At 42.4% G+C, this 21951-nt stretch overlaps 1 protein-coding gene across 1 annotated transcript; it reads left to right on the plus strand.

Moving 5' to 3' along the window:
• Positions 1–960: 960 nt before the first annotated feature.
• On the plus strand, positions 961–7627 carry SUCNR1 (succinate receptor 1). Its single transcript, XM_053387469.1, has 2 exons — positions 961–1011; positions 6292–7627. Exons 1-2 carry the CDS (start codon positions 961–963, stop codon positions 7243–7245), a joined length of 1005 nt encoding a protein of 334 aa, XP_053243444.1. The 3' UTR covers positions 7246–7627.
• Positions 7628–21951: the final 14324 nt, after the last annotated feature.

Below are 21951 nucleotides of genomic sequence, written 5' to 3' on the forward strand. Positions count from 1 at the left end.
TCTCAGCCAGCAAAAAGCAGCTGATTCATAATAAAGTTTAAGGTCTGGCAGGACAAATCCACCTCTTTCTTTAGCATCAGTTAATATCTTAAATTTTATTCGAAGCTTCTTGCCCTGCCAGACAAATCTGGAAATATCTTTCTGCCACTTCTTGAAACAGTCCATCTTATCCAAAATTTGCAATGTTTGAAACAAAAACAACATCCTTGGCAACACATTCATTTTTATCACAGCAATTCGGCCTAACAATGATAACTTCAAATTTGTCCATATTTCTAAGTCCTTTTTCACTTCAATCCAACATTTTTCATAATTATCCTTAAATAAATTCACATTTTTGGCAGTCATGTTAACCCCTAAGTATTTCACTTTCTTAAACGATTTCTGTTCTCATCCTGAAGCAAAGTTCTTAACCTGAAGCACTATTTCTGGGTTAGTTGAGTCTGTAACCTGAAGCGTATATAACCTGAGGTACCACTGTTTTGATAATGCTTCTCTACCTTACAGGGTTGTTGTGCAAACTGCAACAAGACAATGTATGTGAAGTCCTTTGTTATTTCAATAAAGAATAACAATAATTTATTATTTGTAACTAGCCCATTTGACTAGGTTGCCACTCTGGGCAGAATCTAATGTATATAAATACATGATAAAACATTGAACCTTAAAAAGCTTCCCTATACAGGGCTGAATTCAGATGTCTTCCAAAGGTTACTCATCTCTTTGACATCTGATGGGGGGGGGGGAATTCCACAGTGTGGGCGCCACTACCGAGAAGGCTCAAAAACACTTGAGAACTATTCAGTTAGGTTCTCTGCTTTACAAGAGCCAGACCTTGTGTTCAGTGGCCGGGGCTCCCCACTATCATCTGATGTCATCATGATGGCAAGTTATAACTTCAAAGGGGCTCAGCGTTGGCAATGAGCAGCAAGCCCTTTGAAGGTGTGCCAACTGGCATTGATGTGCGCCTTCACAGGGGATCGCTGTGAGCCATGCTTTGCCCGACCGCAGGTACAGTTTGGATTCAAACCACGCCTGTAAATGAACATTTTCCTTCCGTAGACTAGCAAAGCTGATCATCACTGACAGCAAGACCTTTCATCGCCAGTAAGACCAATGGAGGCACCCTTGTGTGGTTGATCCCCAAAGGGCTTGCTGTCATCTGATTGTCAGCAAGTCCTGCTTGCTAAGGAACAATTGGGAGTCTACTTTAATCCTTTAATCCACTTTAATCTTCCCTGAATAATACCGGGCAGGGATGGGGAGCTTGTGGCCCTCTTGGTATTGTTGAATTACAGCTCTCATTCTTCCTGATCAGAGCTGCACTCCATTAATATCAGAGACGTTCCAAGTTCCCCTATCTTTGACACAAGCATCCATGGAGGTCTCTTTTGTCTGCAGTCACCTCCCCACTTAAATCTGGGCCAACACTGAGAAGGGAAGGTGTTATGGCATCCCCATATGGTATGGGATCACTCACCCTGACTGTTGACACGGACAGGAATGCCAGGCGGTTCAGGGGGGCAGTGAGATTGGGGCTGTGCAGGCATGCTAGCAGGAGCAGAGGGGTTGCTCTGCTGGTGAACCCATACACAAGCGCCCCCACAGCCTCGGGTTGCCTTGCCATGCTTCATCCTAGTAAGAGGCAGCATCACGCGAGGGCTGTGACAGCACCACCCCACTGCGCCAGTCACTTCTGGGCACAGGAAGTTGACGTATTGTGATGACTCCCACTCCACCAGTGGAGTGTGGTCCTCTATGCAGGGTTAAAGAGGCGTGAACATGCAGGTGAAGGTGATGGAAAGTTGATGAAGGACCCTATGTAAGAGGCAGAACTTGTATTGCCAACACTGGCTGGTAGTGAAACTCCAGGGCTTTCAGGACTCCAGTGAGATTCAGCATGGACTAAATCTGGATGCTTCTGCATGTAAAGCACATGCATTGGAAAGGGGCCCTAGAAGCATTCAGCAAAAGATGGTTAGAATGTGGAAGTGCTTCTGCTCAGGCTGCCGGGGGGGGGTCTATTGTGGGATGCTCTGTAAAATAATAATAATAATAATAATAATAATAATAATAATAATAATAGGCTCTGCGCATGCAGGAGCGAACACCAAAGGCTGATCACTCACACATACATTAGCCCATGCCACCCCAATGCTATACAGTGGTACCTCGGGTTACATAGGCTTCAGGTTACATATGCTTCAGGTTACAGACTCTGTTAACCCAGAAATAGTGCTTCATGTTAAGAACTTTGCTTCAGGATGAGACCAGAATTTGTGTTCTGGCGGCGCGGCGGCAGCAGGAAGCCCCATTAGCTAAAGTGGTGCTTCAGGTTAAGAACAGTTTCAGGTTAAGAACAGACCTCCGGAACAAATTAAGTACTTAACCCGAGGTACCACTGTACTGTTTGGTGAAGTCAGAGAGGATAGAAGGAGCACTGGCACAGAGAAGCTATGAGGAAGTGCAATAAATTAGGCTAATCAAATCTGCTGGAGAGATTCGACAACAAGTGTGATTAAGCAGGCAGGCAAGTCAAGACTGAGCTTGACACACAATCAAGGCAAGCTAAAGCATTGAGGTTTGCTAGATTTTACTCTGTTAACTGGGCTTTAAATAGGCTTAAATCCAGGTACTTGAGACGTAGCAAGGCGTGGTTAGCAAGTTGCCTTTGAGTAAGTTGCACTTCATCTTATGACTCAGTCACAAAGTCATTTCCCACCCCTCATAGGCATTTCGAAAGCAGCAGCATACATCTGTTGAATTCAAATATTGGTTTTGGTTTCCTTTTTAAAGAACAGGACCCGTCAGCACACACTGTCTAAAGAAAAGTTTTTTTGGAAAGTGAGCACCAGGAAGATTTCAGCAGGGCATTAGAAGGGATTATATTTCCATTATTTCACCAGTCGACTCAGAATGGATTTTGCAATACCTTCTATTCCAGTGGAACTGCCTGCACATCCTTCTCAGTCAAACGAGTTTCCGGAATCCTTGAATCATTAACCATGTGCTGAATATTATGTAAATGAGGCATGGCTATGTTGAACTACATTCTACTTCACTTGAACCTTTCAGCAGAGAGATCATGTTCAACTAAGAGCCTAGTAAGAGACAATACCCATTCTACAGAATGGTAAGTAGTAAGCAAAGGGAAAAAAGGCTGGATATCCTTCAGTTTATTATATAGAATTTTTTTGCAGATTGTTTTGTATACCTTGTAATTATGATTGAATATATGTAGACAAGTTAACAAAATTAGTAATGGGGACAATCCCTGTCTTTGAATTTTATTCTGGATATTATGAGCGCTATGTTAGTTTTTGCAGGCTACTTTATAAAACCTAAGTGATCAAAGTGATCTTGTTGCTTATATTGTTCTTAATAAGGAAATTGCTGAATATTTGCTGTATTGTTTTGTAATGGATATTAACATTGCTTGGAAACATCCATTACAAAAAAAGAAAAAGTATCCTAGTTAAACCTTGTGCTTGTGGTAGCATTTCCATCTGTGTTGTCTACAGAAAAAAATAACCTAGGAGATAAACTGACTGCAAGACTACACACCCAATTCATTTTACAGTTGTACATCAATAGAAGGAATATTATCTGTGCACTGGACTTGTTTTCTGCATGGGGTGGATTTGTACTGGTGTTGCTCAAATATCACCTGGGAGACATCAGATCTAGCAATTTGGTGATGCACGAATAACCTCTTGACTGACATTGCAAGGATCTCCTCCAACACAGACCAGTCATAGAAGCCTGTCTACAGCTAGGTGCAGTTTATTCACAGGTACAGGCACAGGAGAAAAGCCCTTGACTGGGGCAGGTGTGTGTGTGTGTGTGTGTGTGTGTCTGTAATTCATATGCAGTTCTTTAAATTACACATTTCTTTCTAGTCATTCTTTTGATGTACAGGCGACTTTCAACTTACACTGGTGTTACATTCCAGGGATAGAGCCTAAAACCAAAATTGTATACAGTCAAAACACATCAGGTGCAATGACGGGTGGGATTGCCAATTTCCCCCCTCCCTTTCCCCCCTCTTTTAAATTATTATTATTATTATTATTATTATTATTATTATTATTATTATTATTATTATTCCAAGAGCATAAAGCCAAATGTGTACAAGTTAAATGCAAGTAAGTTGCGAGATACCTGTCTAAGAAACCAATTTTCAGAAGACATCTTGTTTTAAAACACATTTTAATTGAGGATCAGTAGAACTTGTTTCTGCAAGTTCTTATTTTATTATCTTTGTTTCGCCCACGGTTTGTTCAAATTCACTTACTGCAGATATTTTAGGCTCCGAAAAAGCAAACTTCTCAATGTGCAGATATTGAGTTGGATTCAGAGTAAGCTAACTGCACAAGTTCCCACTGAAACCAGTGTGCGAATTTAATATCCAGCATTAGTCATAGTAAACTCACTGAATCAATGAATGTGTCTGTTTATTTCAGTGGTTCTACTCCGAGTCTGATTAACGTTGGATACAACACATTGAGTTTTAAATTGTATTTCAGTCTTTGAGTTAATTTCTTTTGGGGTTTTTTTTTGTTTGCAGCAATTTCTTGTTCTGCAGCAATTTGCATTTTCTTAAAAAAAAAATCCTGTGAAAATTCATCCACATTTTTGTTTTTTTCCTTTTTAGTTTTGTACGCAGTTTTGACTAATTTTTGCAAGCAATTTCCCCATACACATTGCATTTTGAATTTTATATTCACAAATACATGAATTTTTTGAACAAGTTCCCCTAATAAATGGGTTTTTGTAAACATCATTCAGGTGCAGCACTGCAGCACAAAATTTGAATGCGTGTGAATTTTTGAAGGATTGCTGTATTTTGGGTTTCATGTTGTTTTCGAAAGTTGTTTTTGATTTGCCTTTAAACGTAAACTGAATTGGAAACCCCCACCCCCGAATTTCCATCTCTCCATCCCCGCTCCTTGTAATGGGAAGAAAACTCCAACGGTCACCATGAGAGTGTTCTTCTCATTGAAAATAGTAGGCATGGAGAGGTCAAAGGGTTAAAGCCCCCTCCCGCTATATGGACCTAATTTGGCTCACTGCCTTCCTGTACCAGCCATTTATTTAACAAAATCATATATGCAATGTCAAACTAAATGACAGATGGCACATAAAATTTGGCCTTAAGACAGAACAGAGGAGGGTTTCTTCCAGACTAAGTTAGATTAGGCCAAACTTTTCAAAGAGGGCCAGATTTGATGAAGTGAACATGCCTGAGGGCCAACCAAAGTTGTTGAACTTTTTTTTTTTACAATTTTACCCCAAAGTTCTTGAGCTTTTTTTAGGATTTTACCCCAGGACATATACTGCCATGGGGGCCGGATTAAATCGACCGGCAGGCCGGATTAGACCCCTGAAACGGACTTTGGACGTGCCTGGTTTAGGTCATGCTTGATACAAACAAAACAACCCCCCTCCAAGGATCTCCTCAAAGCTATAGGGTTTCTGACAAGCAAGGAAATCAAGGTCACAGTTTCCTGGTTCGGAATATAAAACTGGATCATTTCTCATGTATGTCTACAATCTGAAGCAGGCACAAGGGCAGCAACTCAGATCAGGGACAGACTTTGGTACTCCTTCATAGGATGACATCCTGTGCGAGCCCAAATTTGGTGGCACCAAATGGATCTTCTTAATTATGGTTCTTCTCTGTTTTGTGGCCCCTCAGCATGACGCCCCGTGTGAGGGGACCACCCTAAATCTAGTGCATCTCAGATAGTGAGTGAAGCTAGAGAGGAACTTCCTCAGCCTCCCACCCTGCCCCTCCCTTCCACCTTCCGGTCTGGTGACAGTGGTAGCAGAAGCAGTAAAAGCAGGACAATCTTACTGGAGGTCTCCTCTCTCCTTGGTGCCTGCTGAATGACTGCTATGGCAGTATTTCAGATCCCAGAGACTCTTAAGAAAAAAGCATAGAAAACTCAAGATCACTAAGGGAGTGATCTCCCACCCACCCCTTTAAAAACAGTCTCTCTCTCTCCTGTTGAAACACACACCAAAGAAAATACAAAGATAATCATATTCATTGTCCCCACCTTGTCGAGACGGCAGTGCCTTGTTTTTCTTGAGAAGAGTTTTGCAATGAAATTTGTTTTATGCAAGAAGAGGGACTGCATAAACCTGAAGTGTTTATCTAACATTTGGCATGACTGAAAGTGCAGGAATATGACAAGGCAATAATCACATTGACTGTGTAAGCTAAGTAATAAGTAAATGCCTTTTAAAAAATAAAAATAAAAATTGACATTTGTTTTACATTTCCAGGATGGAGGTGACATCAGAGAATGCTGGGATAGAGAGAAATCCCTGGAAAGATATTACCTTTCCACCATGTACACGTTGGAGTTCATATTTGGCATCATTGGCAACAGCATTGTTGTTTTTGGGTACATCTTCTGCCTCAAAACCTGGAGAAGCGGCAACATCTACCTGTTCAACTTGTCGCTGTCTGATTTTTCATTCCTTTGCACACTCCCGTTGCTGGTGTCAAGTTACTCTCAAGGGAATTGGTCCTATGGGAAAGACTGGTGTCAAGCCAACAGGTTTCTGCTGCACGTCAACTTATATACAAGCATCCTCTTCCTTACCGTTATCAGCATGGACAGATACCTGCTCATGAAATATCCCTTCAGAAATCACTTTCTGCAGAAGAAAAGCACGGCTATTGTTTTATCAATCGCCATATGGGTCGTGGTTACATTGGAACTGACGCCCATGTTCACTTTCCTCAACGACCAGAAAAATAACAGCAACGGTAGCCTATGCGTGGATTATGCAAGCTCCGGAGTTGCAAAAGACAGCCTAATCTATAGTATGATATTGACAGTCACTGGCTTCATAATCCCATTGTGCGCCATGTGCTATTTTTACAGGAAAACGCATGCCTTCATCAAAAGCCGCAGCGCAGAGCTCACTGCTGCCCTGACTCTAGAGAAACCTCTCACCTTGATCGTCATGGCTGTGGCCATCTTTTCTCTGCTCTTTATTCCCTATCACATCATGCGCAATGTTAGGATCGCCTCCCGGATGCAGTCCTGGAAGCGTCCCTCGTGCGGCAAGGACCTTATCAGTATGATTTATACTGTTACAAGGCCCATTGCCTTTTTGAACAGTGTAATTAACCCCATCTTTTACTTCTTAATGGGGGATCACTTTAGGGAGATGCTGGTGAGTAACGCAAGGTATCTCTTTAAAAGGGTCACGCCTTGGTACAAATGATGCTAAATGCACTTCTTGGACTGATGGGAACTGTGTGGAAGGCTGGAGAGCTTTGGCTCGTTGGTGTACAACATTTGATGATTGCTTGGGATTCGGATGCTATGCAACGGTCTATCCCCCTTAAAGCGCTTGAGTCCAAGTGCCTGTGCAAAGCTGCACTCAGATTAAACTGAGAAGAGTAATGAAGCCCCACACCACTAACCTTGCCCCTGCCTGGATAGCTCAGTTGGTTAGAGCATGGAGATGATAATACCAAGGTTGCAGGTTCAATCCCCATATGGGGCAGCTGCATATTCCTACATCACAGGCAGTTGGACTTGATATCCTCAGGGACCCTTCCAACTCTACAATTCTATGATTCTATGACATCACACGGCCAAGCTAGCCTTCTTCCTGACATCTCCAATGGAGTGTGGCTATCTGGATACAGGTGGATCTGGAAAGTGCCTAGAGACTTCAATTGATGCAGGATGAAGCCGCCAGGCTGTTGACTGGTTTCAATGTTTAAAGCTTTATATAGGGCAAGACCTGGATAACGAAACAGCCTGGCATCTTATAAGACTGTGGTCTCCAATGCAACCTGACCATCGACTGAGATCTGTGCACAACAGACCTTTGGGAGGTTAGGCAAGTGGGTTTTGTCGAACTGAATTTTCAGTGGTGGCCACTGCAACTACGGAGCTCTGTGTAAATGTTTGCCTTATGTCATCATTGCTATCTTTTAGACGCCCGGCCAATTCCATCTTCCCATGTGTAAATGGTATTCATTATTGTTATTGTGAGTCAGCTCCCTTTGTTTGTATATATCGCTGGTATTTTATATGAGCTGTTTTTATATATCTTGCAGCTGCTACCCACACGTTCAATGAACACATATGGGGTGGGGTGGTTGTGTGGCATCTTTGCAGGCGTGCCCTTCTCCACCCTGTACTTGAATGCTTGAGAGTGTGGCCTGCATGTATTGAATGGGCTATTTTATTTATTGATTTTGTATGCTTCCTTGGGGGCTTTTAAGTGTAGAGATTTCTTAAATAAAAACTGTTGAGAACTAGCTTGCTTCTACTTCTGCCTGGACACTGAGGTCCAGCGCCGAGGGCCTTCTGGCGGTTCCCTCGGTGCGAGAAGCCAAGTTACAGGGAACCAGGCAGAGGGCCTTCTTCGAAGTGGCACCCGCCCTGTGGAATGCCCTCCCACCAGATGTCAAAGAGAAAAATAACTACCAAACTTTTAGAAGACATCTGAAGGCGGCCCTGTTTAGGGAAGCTTTTAATGTTTAATAGGTTACTGTATTTTAGTGTTTTGTTGGAAGCCGCCCAGAGTGGCTGGGGAAACCCAGCCAGATGGGCGGGGTATAAATAATATTATTATTATTATTATTATTATTATTATTATTATTATTATTAATTATTAATTATTAATTATTAATTATTAATTATTATTAATTATTATTATTATTATTATTATTATTATTATTATTATTCCCTAATACATGAACCTAGCATTCTTTGCCCCCAACACAAAGCCTTCTACCAAGCCCCATCTGAGTCTTGAAAGCTTAGGCTTCATCTTCTGTATCATCCAGACCTTCAATATCCTATGTAGCAATAACCAGTTTCTTTTTTTTAATAAATATTTTTTATTAGATTTTCCATTAAAAAAAAACATTTTTACAAAATTATACATCCATTTTTAACTTAAACCCTTTTTTCCAGAACTTCCCCCAGCTTGTCTGATAATTTTCCGGTTTTTTTTATCCTCGTCTCACATTTCCCAATATTATATTGCACTCAAATACTCTTAATCACATCATATTTTTTAAACAATATTTCTAACAGTAATTTCCCAGAGCTTCTTGAAAGCCAACGAACGTTATTTGCTCATCACAGAAATTTTTGATATACTCTGTAAATTTCTTCCAGTCCTCGGAGAATCTCTGGTCACGTTGGTTCCTAATTCTCCCCGTCAATCTGTCCATTTCTGCGCATTCCATCAGTTTCATCCTCCATTCTTCTTTCATGGGCATCTCTTCCTGTTTCCATTTCTGTGCCAGCAAAATTCTGGCTGCTGTTACTGCATACAAAACTAATTTCACATCTTTTTTTACTAATTTCATTATCCAGTATTCCCAACAAGAGAGCTTCTGGTTTTTTAACAAATGCAATAACCAGTTTCAAGTAAAATTGAATTAAAGCACCATGGGAGAGAGAAATTAAAAACCAGAAGACAAAACTTGTCCATACATTCAGTCTGTCAGCTACCCTTGGCCTGTGAAGTTTAGGTTATACTGTAGGAGTAAGGAAGCTTTTTCATCCTGTGGGCCACATTCCCATCAGGACAATCTTCTGGGGGCCACAAGCCAGTGGTGGGTGGGCCAGTGGCAAAAGTGAGTAACAAATTCAAATTTTACCTTTGTTGGTTAGATGCAGAGGGATGCTGGGAGGAACCAGCTGAGGAACCTCCGAGGGAAGAAGGCTCAGAGCCAGGTGGTGGGACGATGATGAGTGGTCAGAGGGAGAAGAGGGAGAAGACAGGGAGGAGGAAGTGTTGAAAGCTGAAGAGGTATCAGGGTTTAGTGAGCAGGGGGAGTCCATGGCAGAGAGAAGTCCGGAATCAGAAGTGAAAGCAGAAGAGGAGGGAGGCCAGGAGGCAGAGATGAGTCAACCTGGTGAAGAAACACAGGCGCCTCCAGCTGCTGCTGTGACAAACCAGGACCAGGAGAGGAATGAAGCAGGAGGAGTAAAGGCAGACATGCCGGCGTAGTCTCAGATTGTTTGGGAAAGACCTGAAGAGGAGATTTAGGCAGCTGTGGGAAGGCCTTCAGTATCCGCAAAGGCCACATAGGGAAAAGACCTACCGAAGAAGAGTGAGTTGCTGTGCTCATTAGGCATGGCACTCCTAAGCAGATCCTGTTTCTTTGAATAGAGTTAACTTCACTTACTCCATGCGTGTTGTGATTACGTTGCCTAGTTGGTTGTCACACTAGTTTCTGGATCAGGCATCCACTGGGATACATCATTATATTTATTATTGTATTAAAGCATCTGTGTTTATTGTTTTATTTTACTTGGTGGTTTGCACAGTTATCTCTTCACAATATTCCAGCAGCAGGATGTTTCAATTTTTAATCTTCACCCAACTTATTCATTTTGTTGGCCAATTATCTTTGCTATTCCAGACATCAATAAGCCAGTAGGGAATTGGCCAAGATATTTGCCACATGATCATCACTGTATTTCCCACATCCCATCATAGGGGAAGATTGTGGCTCAGTGATAAAGCCTTTGATTTGCCTGTCAAAGGATCCAGGCAGGACTGGGGGAGGTGTCTGAAATCCTGAAGAGCTACTGCAAGTCAGTGTGGGGAAAACTGTAGTAGAGGAACCAATGGCCCAACTCAGTATGTTGTTGTTTAGTCATTTAGTCGTGTCCGACTCTTCGTGACCCCATGGACCAGAGCATGCCAGGCACTTCTGTCTTTCACTGCCTCCCGCAGTTTGGTCAAACTCATGCTGGTAGCTTTGAGAACACTGTCCAACCATCTTGTCCTCTGTCGTCCCCTTCTCCTTGTGCCCTCCATCTTTCCCAACATCAGGGTCTTTTCCAGGGAGTCTTCTCTTCTCATGAGGTGGCCAAAGTATTGGAGCCTCAGCTTCAGGATCTGTCCTTCCAGTGAGCACTCAGGGCTGATTTCCTTAAGAATGGATAGGTTTGATCTTCTTGCAGGCCATGGGACTCTCAAGAGTCCCAACTTAGTATAAGGCAGCTTTTTATGTTTCTGCACAATGTCCTCAACTTGGGGGGGGGGAGAAAGGGTGTTAGAGTGGATTTGAAGAAAGTGTGGTGGTTTCCAAGTAAAAGAAAAAAGGAACTTGGATGATTAAGCCACCCCCAGTAAAGTTTGCCTGAAAGTAAATGGGTGGTGTTGCCACCACAACATTTTCTGTTTGGTGTACATATCACAATAAGACCACTTACTATTTTCTAAAGAAGGAAGCAGAAGGCAACAGATGGTAAGATGGCCTAGGAGATCTCGGCAAGCAATAATGTTGTGGTAGTCACCAGGCAGCCCCTGAGAATTAACAACCTACTGAAATCAAATAATGAGCTAAAAGTAAAGTCTGAAAGTTCCTAAAGAGTCACAGCAATGAATAAATGAAAGACACAAGTCCAGAACAGAGAGAAATAAACTGTTGTGCTTTCGGCACGCAAGCAAGCTTGGGAAGTCCACCTGTAGCTAAGCCGCCATCTTTAAGAGGCAATGTCATAGGACAACTAGGAGCAACACCCATGTTTAATTTTTGCCAGAGTTCATACACAATGCACCAGAGTCCTGAAAGTGCCTCCCTTCATATCAGCAGCTTGGCAGAAAATATGCAGAATATAATTTTCTTTCCTAAATCAGACTGCAGTGGGGTTAAAATATAGGCACTTCTAGATCACAGGAGAGAGGTTTATACTCTAGCACCTCTCACATTACTAATTAAGTAATTCACCAGTGCTATTTTTTTCTAGGAAAAGAGGTGCTGGAACTCACCATGAAGACCTCCCTCATTCTCTTAGAATGGCAATGGCGCCCACCCATGATGTGCCAGAACTGAGTTCCAGCGAGTTCCGGTTGGGGGGAAAAAGCCCATTATTTCTTGAGTTTTTAATTCTCTTCCTGCTTCAATGAAGAGTCTTTTTTTAGTCAAAAGAATTTCACTTTTGCCAGACTGCTCATATACGCTGTTGTTAAATTTATGAAATCCTTTCTGTACTTAATTCAAGTCATGCTCCTCTACGTTAATTCTGGGGGGAAATAAAAGTTGTTGTTCTGGGCTCTTTCATCCGCAAAGATTAGAAACTTAACAGCGTGAATCCTTGTACAAATACGTTGTCGTGAATATTTGAGGCTTCTGTTTTTCAGAAGGCTTGCAGCTATCTTTGAAAGCAAACAGAGACAATTTACATGATGGGAATGGACAGAAATAAGGCAGACAAATGTCAGCACTCTTCCTTCCTTTATGGGCAACTACATTGGCTTGTGCCAGAATTAGGAACCTGGTTCAGTTTTATTGTTGTTATTTTTTTATTTTTATTTTTTGGGTGATGCAGTAAAAAGTAGAGTGAAATGACTTATCATCACAGGTTTTACTTGTAAATCAGCAGGTTATGAAACTGTCTGAACTCGGTTACTGGGGTGCTGGGATGATGAATTCAGATATAAAATGAATTTGTTGAGCAAAGAAGAGAGGAGAGTTGAAGTAAAGGCAAGACTTAACGGTATTTATGCCAGTCAGGGTTTCAAAGCTCAGACCTGCAGAATCTATGTTCAGTGCATAGTCTAAACCAGGGTGGGGGCCTTCTGGCAGCGGGGTCCAAATGTGGCCCTCAGACCTCTCTGCCTGGCAGTATAACTCTCCCAAGGCTACACACGCCATTGGTCCAGCTTCGTACCTCAAATATCTTTGCTTGGCTTGTGATAGGAATTCTGAGGTCTTAGATATATGGAAATGTTCATAAGTGTACCAACTAAGCATGTACATAGATCAGCACAGGAAGACCAACCTGGAACCATTTTGATTCCTAAACTGAGCAAATGTTTTCTCTGCAAGGTCAAAGTGGGAAACCTCCCATGGTCTCTTTCCTCACAAATCCTGTCTTAAGGGCACATTTAAGATATGAATAGGGTTTGAGCCTGCGACCTGGCCCAGGAACTAAGTATTTATCATTACAAAAGACTAGCCAGGCTCCCCAGGAAATCCAATCAAGTAACCTGCCAGACAGGAGATAAACAACGACAGGAGAAAAACAACATTCAAATTTCTGTTTTAAGACCGCCTTTTCTGTGATGTAGGTATGATGTATCTGAGGGGTGGTCTTAGGTTACACCCCTTCTGTGATGTATGTATGATGTTTCTGGGGGTGGTCTTGATCTACAGGGTGGCAATTTCAAAAGTCTTTATAAGGCCTTGTGTGCCATTGTTCTGGGTTCCTCCTCCTCTCCTGCAGGTGAGGGGAGCACCCTGTTGCAACAGATCAATAAAGATCAAGCTTACTAGCTGCTTTGCTTCTCAATATTCTCTGGTTGGCCTCTGTTTTCTTCTCCTACCAATAGGGAACCTATGTAAGGACTCTATATAGGCTCTTGGATACCCCATAAGGGAAAAGGGCAATTTTGGTTTACAAGAGCTGGAATATGTAGTTGAGCTCTGGTAATGTCTCTTGCTTGCCTGGATGCAGAATAGAGTGGGGTGTGTGTGTGTGTACATAAACTAGTCTACTCTACAAAGGGGCCTCTGTCCCCACCCACCATGGTATATGGGCCTTAGAAGGTTGTTCAGAAGGGAATGCAATCCACGGGCTGAAAAGGTTTTGCCATCACTGTTCTGAACCCTGGAATATACAAAGTAAAAGTGAAAATGAAGATGTAGGAAGTCCCCTTATTTCACTACCGAGTAACCACATGACATTCTTACATTTCCAAAAAGGGCAAAAGGATATGATTCACAATTAAGCCAGTTTTGAAAGAGAGGCGAGCGTCTAAATCAGCCTCCCTGATCTTGGTGGTCTCCAACCCTCAAATTATGTCATTTTCAAAACTCAAACTCCAAAAAGACCTAAATATGCGACACTGCTGGCTTCCAGCCAGTAACTTGCAGTTTGCAATTAACACTGAAAAAAGGGAAAACCCTTTGAATCCACAGAATAGAAGATAAGGCAAATATGCTGATTGTCTATATGTAACAGCTAGTACTAGCTGAGTAAACTGCAATGCTTAATGTTTTAAAACAACAACAATTTCAAACTAGTAAGACTAAAGACAAACCTCAGTGCTCAAAACAAAGTAGTTTCTTGCACCGCCATCTTGTCTCTTTCCTCTATTGGCTCCCCGGATTGTGGCAAATTAATTCAGATTTTTTGTTTTGTTAATGGATATTCAACTTAGAACCTTTTGTGCGTTTTCCATCCACAACCATTTGACTTTGAACTATAAATCTGATGAGCAAGCAGTGTGATTCCTGACACCACACTTTGGCAAAGAAACAGAGATGATATTTCTTCCAAATCCTGGAACCTGGGCCTTGTCTCTCCCCATTTCCTGACTTGCATGAAATTAAATTGTTCAATAGCCACATGGAAACGTATCTCAATTGAGCAAATCTGTCTTGGTGATGTGCTTGTTTATCTTCAGTGCCAAGGACTCCCTAGTGTGGGGAAAATAAATAAACCCGCCAGCTTGCAGCCGTTCTTCTGAGAAACCAGCTTATATAACATTCAGGTCTCATGACGAGGTGAAGGAAAACCAGTTTGCTCACACAGAAAGTATATCACACTAGAGAGATTCTTTCTAAAGATCACCATCATTAACTTGGAATTACCTTTTACTTCAGAGTTCTGTTTATCTTGCACAATTTTAACATCCTATTCCTGACAGAAAGCTTGAAACACAACATGATATAATGTAACAAAACACTTGTTTTTCAGCCAGCCAAAAATCCTGAGGATTCAGAGAATCTTTGCTACTGCATCAACATGTAAATGATACTAATAACTTGGCTATATCTTGTTCAATGTAGTGTCCAACATAAGAACTTGCATGGAATAAGGTCTTCTTTATGGAGTTATGCTAAAGTTACTCTTTACATGGTGTTACTTAAGTTTTTTTGTTGTTTCGTCATTTAGTCGTGTCTGACTCTTTGTGACCCCATGGACCAGAGCACGCTAGGCATTTCTGTCTTCCACTGCCTCCCGCAGTTTGGTCAGACTCATGCTGGTAGCTTCGAGAACAATATCCAACCATCTCGTCCTCTGTCGTCCCTTTCTCATTGTGCCCTCAATCTTTCCCAACATCAGGGTCTTTTCCAAGGAGTCTTCTCTTCTCATGAGGTGGCCAAAGTATTGCAGCCTCAGCTTCAGGATCTGTCCTTCCAGTGAGCACTCAGGGCTGATTTCCTTAAGAATGGATAGGTTTGATCTTCTTGCAGGCCATGGGACTCTCAAGAGTCCCAACTTAGTATAAGGCAGCTTTTTATGTTTCTGCACAATGTCCTCAACTTGGGGGGGGGGAGAAAGGGTGTTAGAGTGGATTTCCTTAAGAATGGATAGGTTTGATCTTCTTGGAGACCATGGGACTCTCAAGAGTCTCCTCCAGCACCATAATTCAAAAACATCAATTCTTCAGCGATCAGCCTTCTTTATGGTCCAGCTCTCACTTCCATACATCACTACTGGGAAAACCGTAGCTTTAACTATACGGACCTTTGTTGGTAAGGTGATGTCTCTGCTTTTTAAGATGCTGTCTAGGTTTGTCATTGCTTACTTAAGCTTATGTTTGTGCAACTACATCTGTCAACCATTTCCTCTCTTTTACCTTTGCCCTTCCTAACCATCCTAATCATGGTCAACAATCCTAACCATGGCTGAATTCACACCATACATTTAAAGCACTTCGCTATCACTTTAACCAGTCTGCCCAGAGATCCTGGGAGCTGTAGTTTGCTAAGGGTGCTGAGAGGGTTAGGAGACCCCCTATTTCCCTCACAGAGTTACAATTTCCCAGTTCCCTGGAAAGAGGGATTGATTGTGAAACTACTCGCGGTAGGGACAGGAGGGGAAGGGGATAAAATGGAACTCAAGCACCAACTTCTTAAACATTTGTTCCTATAATGACCAGCTGGCACTTTTCCAGGGTTGAAAGTACCTGAAGGAACTGGGCTTTGGGCAAAGGTGATGGAATGAGCCCTTACTTCCTATCTCTCTCACGGAGGCAGTCTGATAGAACAGCTTCTCCCAAGTGGCAGCTGGGGGCAAAGGAGGCCTGATGGAATTGGCCTGTCACAGCAGAGCTGATGGAGTGTGTTCCATTTCCCATCTTTCCCACTGGAGGAATGGCTGCCCCCAGGTGACAATTGAGGGAGAAGAGGCCTGATGGAGCTACCCAGGCCTCTTTCTAAGTGGTATACATAAAAACAAACCACACAGAGAATAAAACAATAAAAATAATCATCATAAAAACAAATGGAAACTCAAACATGACCTTAAATTGCCTGCTGGAATAAGAAAGTGTGTCATGCACTTCAAGTTCAGCAGGGAGGCTGCTTGTCTCATCTCAGTCGGGAAACAGTTCCACAGGCCTGGGTCCATATCACTGAATGCACATCAGTCTAGAAGTTATGAGCCATGCATTAGAGCCATGGAGGATGACCAACAGAGATTTCCCCAGAGATGTATTTAAGTGATAGGGCAGGGATATAGGGAATCAGGTAGCCAAGTTGTTAAGGGCCTTGTAAATTAATGCAATAACATTGAACCTGGACCAGTAACATGCAGGCAGCCAGTGCAGCTTTTGAGCACCAGAGTCATGTCCTGATGATAGTCTGTCCCCATCTAAATCCCCATCTAATTCCCCAGCTGGAGCTTCTGAACCAGGTGCAAGGGTAGCCCCTCATTGCAATAAATCCTGAGGCTAACATTGCATGAATCTCCACAGCCAGACTATCCCTGCCCAAAAATGGCTCCAGTTGGCACTCCTGCCCCTGAGGCTACCTGAGCCTCAAGTGACAAAGATGGACCTGGGAGCTTAAGAGGGACAGCAACTCCAGCCAGGATAGGCAAATGGCCCATATCCCAGACACAGGAACTGCCCACTCACAGTGTCCCCATCTTTCTACGGTTCGACTCTGTTTATTATCTCTTATTCATTCTGCAACTCCATCCAGGACCTATTCAGACCTCTCCTAACTCAAATATTATGGAAAAGTAGAGCTGTACTGATGACACTGTCCCCAAACTCCCAGTGACTATGCCCAATGGCTTCATATAGATTTGGCAACAGCATCGTTCCCTGTGACACACCATAGCACAGGGACCATGGGACCAACACACCTGCAGAGCTATAAGACCAGAGAATAGTATTGGGAGCAATACTATTCTCTGGTCTTATAGCTCTGCAGGTAGGAACAGAACCATGGTAAAACAGTGCCTATCCCCCCACAGCAGGTCCAGGAGAAGGGTGTGGTCAATGGTCTCAAAAGCTGCAGACAGATCAGGAAGCAGGAGCAGAGGCGTTGTGGCATGAGCAACCACTGCATGAGTCAAGGGAGTGCAGCGAGGCAAGGAGTGGCTGAAATTTTCCAGGGCACAAGAGGAAATGGTGACAGGGAAACAGTGGTGATCCTGCACACCAAGATAAATGTGTCATCTGAGAACACATTAAGCTTCATTTTTGCCTGTTGAAATGTGCGTTTTTCAACTACAAAGTGGAAACTAACCATGTTTGCTTCGTCTTTTAACGCCATAGCACAGTGAGGGAAAATCATTACAGTCCCATGGCAGAAGTAATCCATGCCATTAACCTGCCCAATAATGCAATAATAAATTGTAATGAATCATTCCCACTTTCGGTCCAGTGGATCACTATAGGGGAAAGAGAGAGAGAGGGGGAGAGAAAGAGAGAGATAACCAACCTGGTAATACCAAATCAAAACCAGGTTGGGCTCTTAGTTGCAATACAATCATAGTTATCTACATAGAATGAATGAATCTTTATTCGCATCAGCCATCAGCCACAGCAATAAAACAACAATACGATATACAAAGAATAGAAATAAAAAGTCAATTATATAAAATACATTTTAGGGTTTTGACTCAATAGTCAAATAGTGGATCTTATTTTGATTGCCCCAGCTAAAAACCTTGCAACCTTTGCTGTCACCTGCTCTTCTTGATCTGCCAAGAAAAAGGACACTGTGGCAGTGGTTGGGCGACCTGGAATGGACAATAAAAGAGGGGTGATAATCTCATTCCTCAAGTCTTTATAAAGAGTGCAAGCCAGAAGGGCATGTGTCAACGATTCGGTACTGCCATCTCCACAGGGACATAAGCGTTTTTTATGTGGAATCTGTTGGAATTGTCCCTCAAGTGCAGCCGAGGGCAATACATTCAATCTTGCGAGAGTAAAAGCACGTCTACACTTTAGAATTGCTAGGTTATGCAGATAGGGTGCCAGAGCGTCGAAATGGTAAGGTGGAAAATAGTCATACCATGGGGAAAATTTCCTTATTGTGGCCAAGTTGTTCTGACACTCGATATCATTTAGGCACTGACAAGTTAGCCTGTTTGCTTTACTAAAAACCAAAGTGAGTAGCTGTTGTGGTGATAAATCTACATATAGTAGTAGCTTCCCAACTGCAGGTATCCCCGACATGACCATATGCAAACCACTGCTTAATTATTTACATGTAGCAGTGGCAATTGCCCCTTACATATAAAGGCACATTGTTTTGAAAGCACATCATATAATGATATTGATGGCAACATGAAAATCAGCTCTTTGAAGGCAGCAGTTGTTTTGACAACAGAAACTGCCCTACACAGACAAGTTAAGTTTGCTCGAGGCTATGGGGAATGCATGGGGGAAAACACAATCTCTATAGGTCGCCACCATGTTGGAAAGGTTCCAGGAAAATATGGGTTGGCCATCACCCAAACCAAATCAGGCCAATTTGGGCAGAACTAGACTTTGACCAAGTCAAGTGGAGACAACCCCGGATTCCCCAGAGTTGAGTCAGGCCTCCCAGAGCCATCTGGGGCTGTCACAGGTTGGGGCATTGGAGACTTCCGGGTCAGCGCCAATGACGAATGGCGGAGTTCCTCCAATCGGAGGAACGGGCTCTGTGGAAATTGGGTCTTCCCGCCGCGGTGAAGGCAGGGGCCTGCTAGAAATCCCAGGCGGAGAAGCCTGGGAACGTGGGGTTCGGCAGAGCACCAAGAGCGCCTCCCCTACTCACGAGGAAACCCCTTTTCGGGGCTCCGGAGTGAAGTGGGGTGAGCAGCGCGGTGCTGCGAACCGATCGCTATTTCCATGGAGGGAAGCCGCGCAGCCATTGCCGGAGAGCGCTGACTTTTTCCTGTTGACATTTGGACTCTAAATCAAGCACCCGTGAGTAAAAATGGAGAATTGGATTAAGAAATTTGCAAAATTTATGAATTAGGCACAAAGCGGGAAGGTTAAAACAGCTTTTTGTATATAGACTGAAGCAAAGACCTTGCAACCTAATAGCCTGGAAAACTGCTTTAAAGTTGGAAATTTCCTGCATCCACAGCCAATAAAACCCCCTTGGAAGCAGGAGAAAGGGGGGGGGGAATTTGACTGTTTAATCCTGCAGGAGGAGAGTAAAGGAATTTAAGTTTCCATCGTCCCAAACCTGGGGACGGGGTGTTGGGACAGAAACTGTTTGAGACGTCCATTGATTGAAAGTGGAGTACTTTGACAGATAGTTAAAAAAAAGAGAAACAAATTAACTTCAACGCTACTTTCTGCATTTCTGCATTTTAAAGAAACAAAGTATTTCAAATCGAAAGGAAAGGATTTGAAATTGAAAGTAATCTCCTTTGTTGGATATATTTTAAAAAATGGATACAAATAGAAATTGTGTCCCCTAGAGGGAGCCTGTCAGTTTGTTGTTGCAGCTTACTTGGAGACTCTACAGCTGTGAGATTTGGATCGTGGGACCAGCCGTTTGACCTTGACCTTGAACAGAAATGTGTTGGAAGGAAGGTTTGGTGTCTGCCCTTGGCATGACTAATGCTTTGCTGGAGCAGCTGCATGAGAAAATGAACTTGATGCATGAAAAATTGGACTTGATGAGTGCTGTGGCCAGTGAATATGATTTAACAGGGAATAAGGATAAAGAAGTTATACAGCGATCAGTTCAGGAATCTGGTTTGACAAGGCAAGTCCAAGGGCAGATGGAGAAGGAAGAGGCAGTGATTACTCCTCAAACAACACAAATGGAAAGATCCAAAGTCCTGCAGGAATAAAAGCCACTGTGTTGGAAGATTGAACTTGGAGAGTGCTGGGAAGTATTTGAAGTCAAGGAAGCTTTTAACTCTAGTGGGACTATGAAACAGGTGAACAATTATCTTCTGGATAAATATTTTTTGGATTACAAAGATGAAGACGGGGAGTGGGACTGGGGGGAAGGGGCCAGTCTGATGAAGGAAAATGGAAACTATTACCGGATGGAACCCTCCGGAGACCCACTCCCCAAGAAACCAACAATAGACAAAGAAGTGCGTAAGCACAAACAAGAACAAAAAAATTTGCAGAAGGGGCCTAGAAGAGATTTAAGGGCCTCGGACATTAGAACACCAGATTGATGGACTGGATGTAATGGAGAGAAAGGACTGACATGACCCGAAACCAGGAAGAAGGGACGCTGGATAAAAATTAGAGATATCAAGGGAAATTCTTTTGTTAATTTTGGAATTAGTGCAACATTAATGAAATATGAGGGAATATGCTGGAAAGGAACTAAATTGGCTTTAGCAGAAATGATTTAAGGAGATATGTATGAATATGATGTAAATTTTGAAATTTTAAGATTTTTAAGATAAGATAAGGTTAAAGAGATTAAGGTAAATTGAATAACAGATTATATTAAAAGATGGAAAGCTTATGTTGATTAATAAATAAGATAGATTGTGAAGATTAATCATTTAAATTAAAATTGAGAAACATGGGAAGAATTTGCTGAAATAACGAATTAAACTAGAATACAAAAAGGGAGGTGTGAGGAGGTTCAAGAATTAAGCAAATGAAAAGTTGTAATCTGAGATTTGTATTTTTCTTCTTTCTTTTTTGGGTTTTTTTCCTTTTGTTTTATTTTTTGCTGTATTTTTTTCTTCTTCTGTTTTTCTTCTTTCTTTTTTTGTGTCTATGTATTGATGAAATTTTGAATAAATATCATTTAAAAAAAACCACAGGTTGGGGCATTGGACAGGAAGAAGGTGCTTTGATAGGCTCTGCCAGTACGCCCATATGATGCCAGCCCCACCGCCAGCTCACCCCACCCCTTCTCCCTCCTGGTAAGCAGCAGTGATGGCACTGCCACGAAGCATGCTGCCATTCCTCTCAGTCAACCACCTTGGCTGTATGTCAGGGTAAAAGGCCCCATACTGCCTGGAAAAGCTCAAATGGATGGCACAGTGAGGATGCAATAGAGGCAGTAAAGTATACAGTGGTACCTCAGGTTAGAGATGCTTCAGGTTACAGACGCTTCAGGTTACAGACTCCACCAACCCAGAAATAGTACCTTGGGTTAAGAATTTTGCTTCAGGATGAGAACAGAAATTGTGCGGTGGCGGCACGGCGGCAGCGGGAAGCCCCATTAGCTAAAGTGGTGCCTCAGGTTAAGAACAGTTTCAGGTTAAGAACGGACCTCCATACCAAATTAAGTTCTTAACCCCAGGTACCACTGTACCTTCTTCCTTCTTCCTTCACTGTCATTGCCCAGGCTCAAGAATCAGCCCTCACTAGTCTTTGATTTCCTGCATCTGGAGTTTTTCTCTGCTTGCGTTCAAGCCATCACCCAGCTTGTTTCATTGCTCAAAACTCTGGTGTATACCAAAGAGCCAAGCGGGATCTGTTTAGTATTATGCTGAGCTATAGTTTTAGCACAATTGTTTAACTGTGAGATTGTTATACATATATTTACTTTCTGTTCTAATTCATCACCGCTGCAGTGTTTTAATTTCTTGATGACTGCTTTTGAAGTGATTTGTTTTGATTTCATCATTGTCTTGTTTCCTGCTTCTTAAATTTAAGAATGAATGAAGAGTGCTTAGAACAGATAAATTTGTCCCCATTGTAATGGTGATTTTAATTCATCTTAGTTTGTATTTTAAACCATTTTTTTGTTTTTGTACATGAGTCCAAGATACG

The sequence above is a fragment of the Podarcis raffonei genome, chromosome 5 (assembly GCF_027172205.1).
Source record: "Podarcis raffonei isolate rPodRaf1 chromosome 5, rPodRaf1.pri, whole genome shotgun sequence".
Classification (NCBI taxonomy): domain Eukaryota; kingdom Metazoa; phylum Chordata; class Lepidosauria; order Squamata; family Lacertidae; genus Podarcis; species Podarcis raffonei.

What these genes read in the sequence shown, in the direction of transcription:
- SUCNR1 (XM_053387469.1), top strand. Translation starts at nt 961, where the DNA reads ATGTGCGCCTTCACAGGGGATCGCTGTGAGCCATGCTTTGCCCGACCG. An exon ending in CATGCTTTGCCCGACCGCAG is followed by an intron (nt 1,012 to 6,291) that starts GTACAGTTTGGA and finishes TTACATTTCCAG; the next exon opens with GATGGAGGTGACATCAGAGA.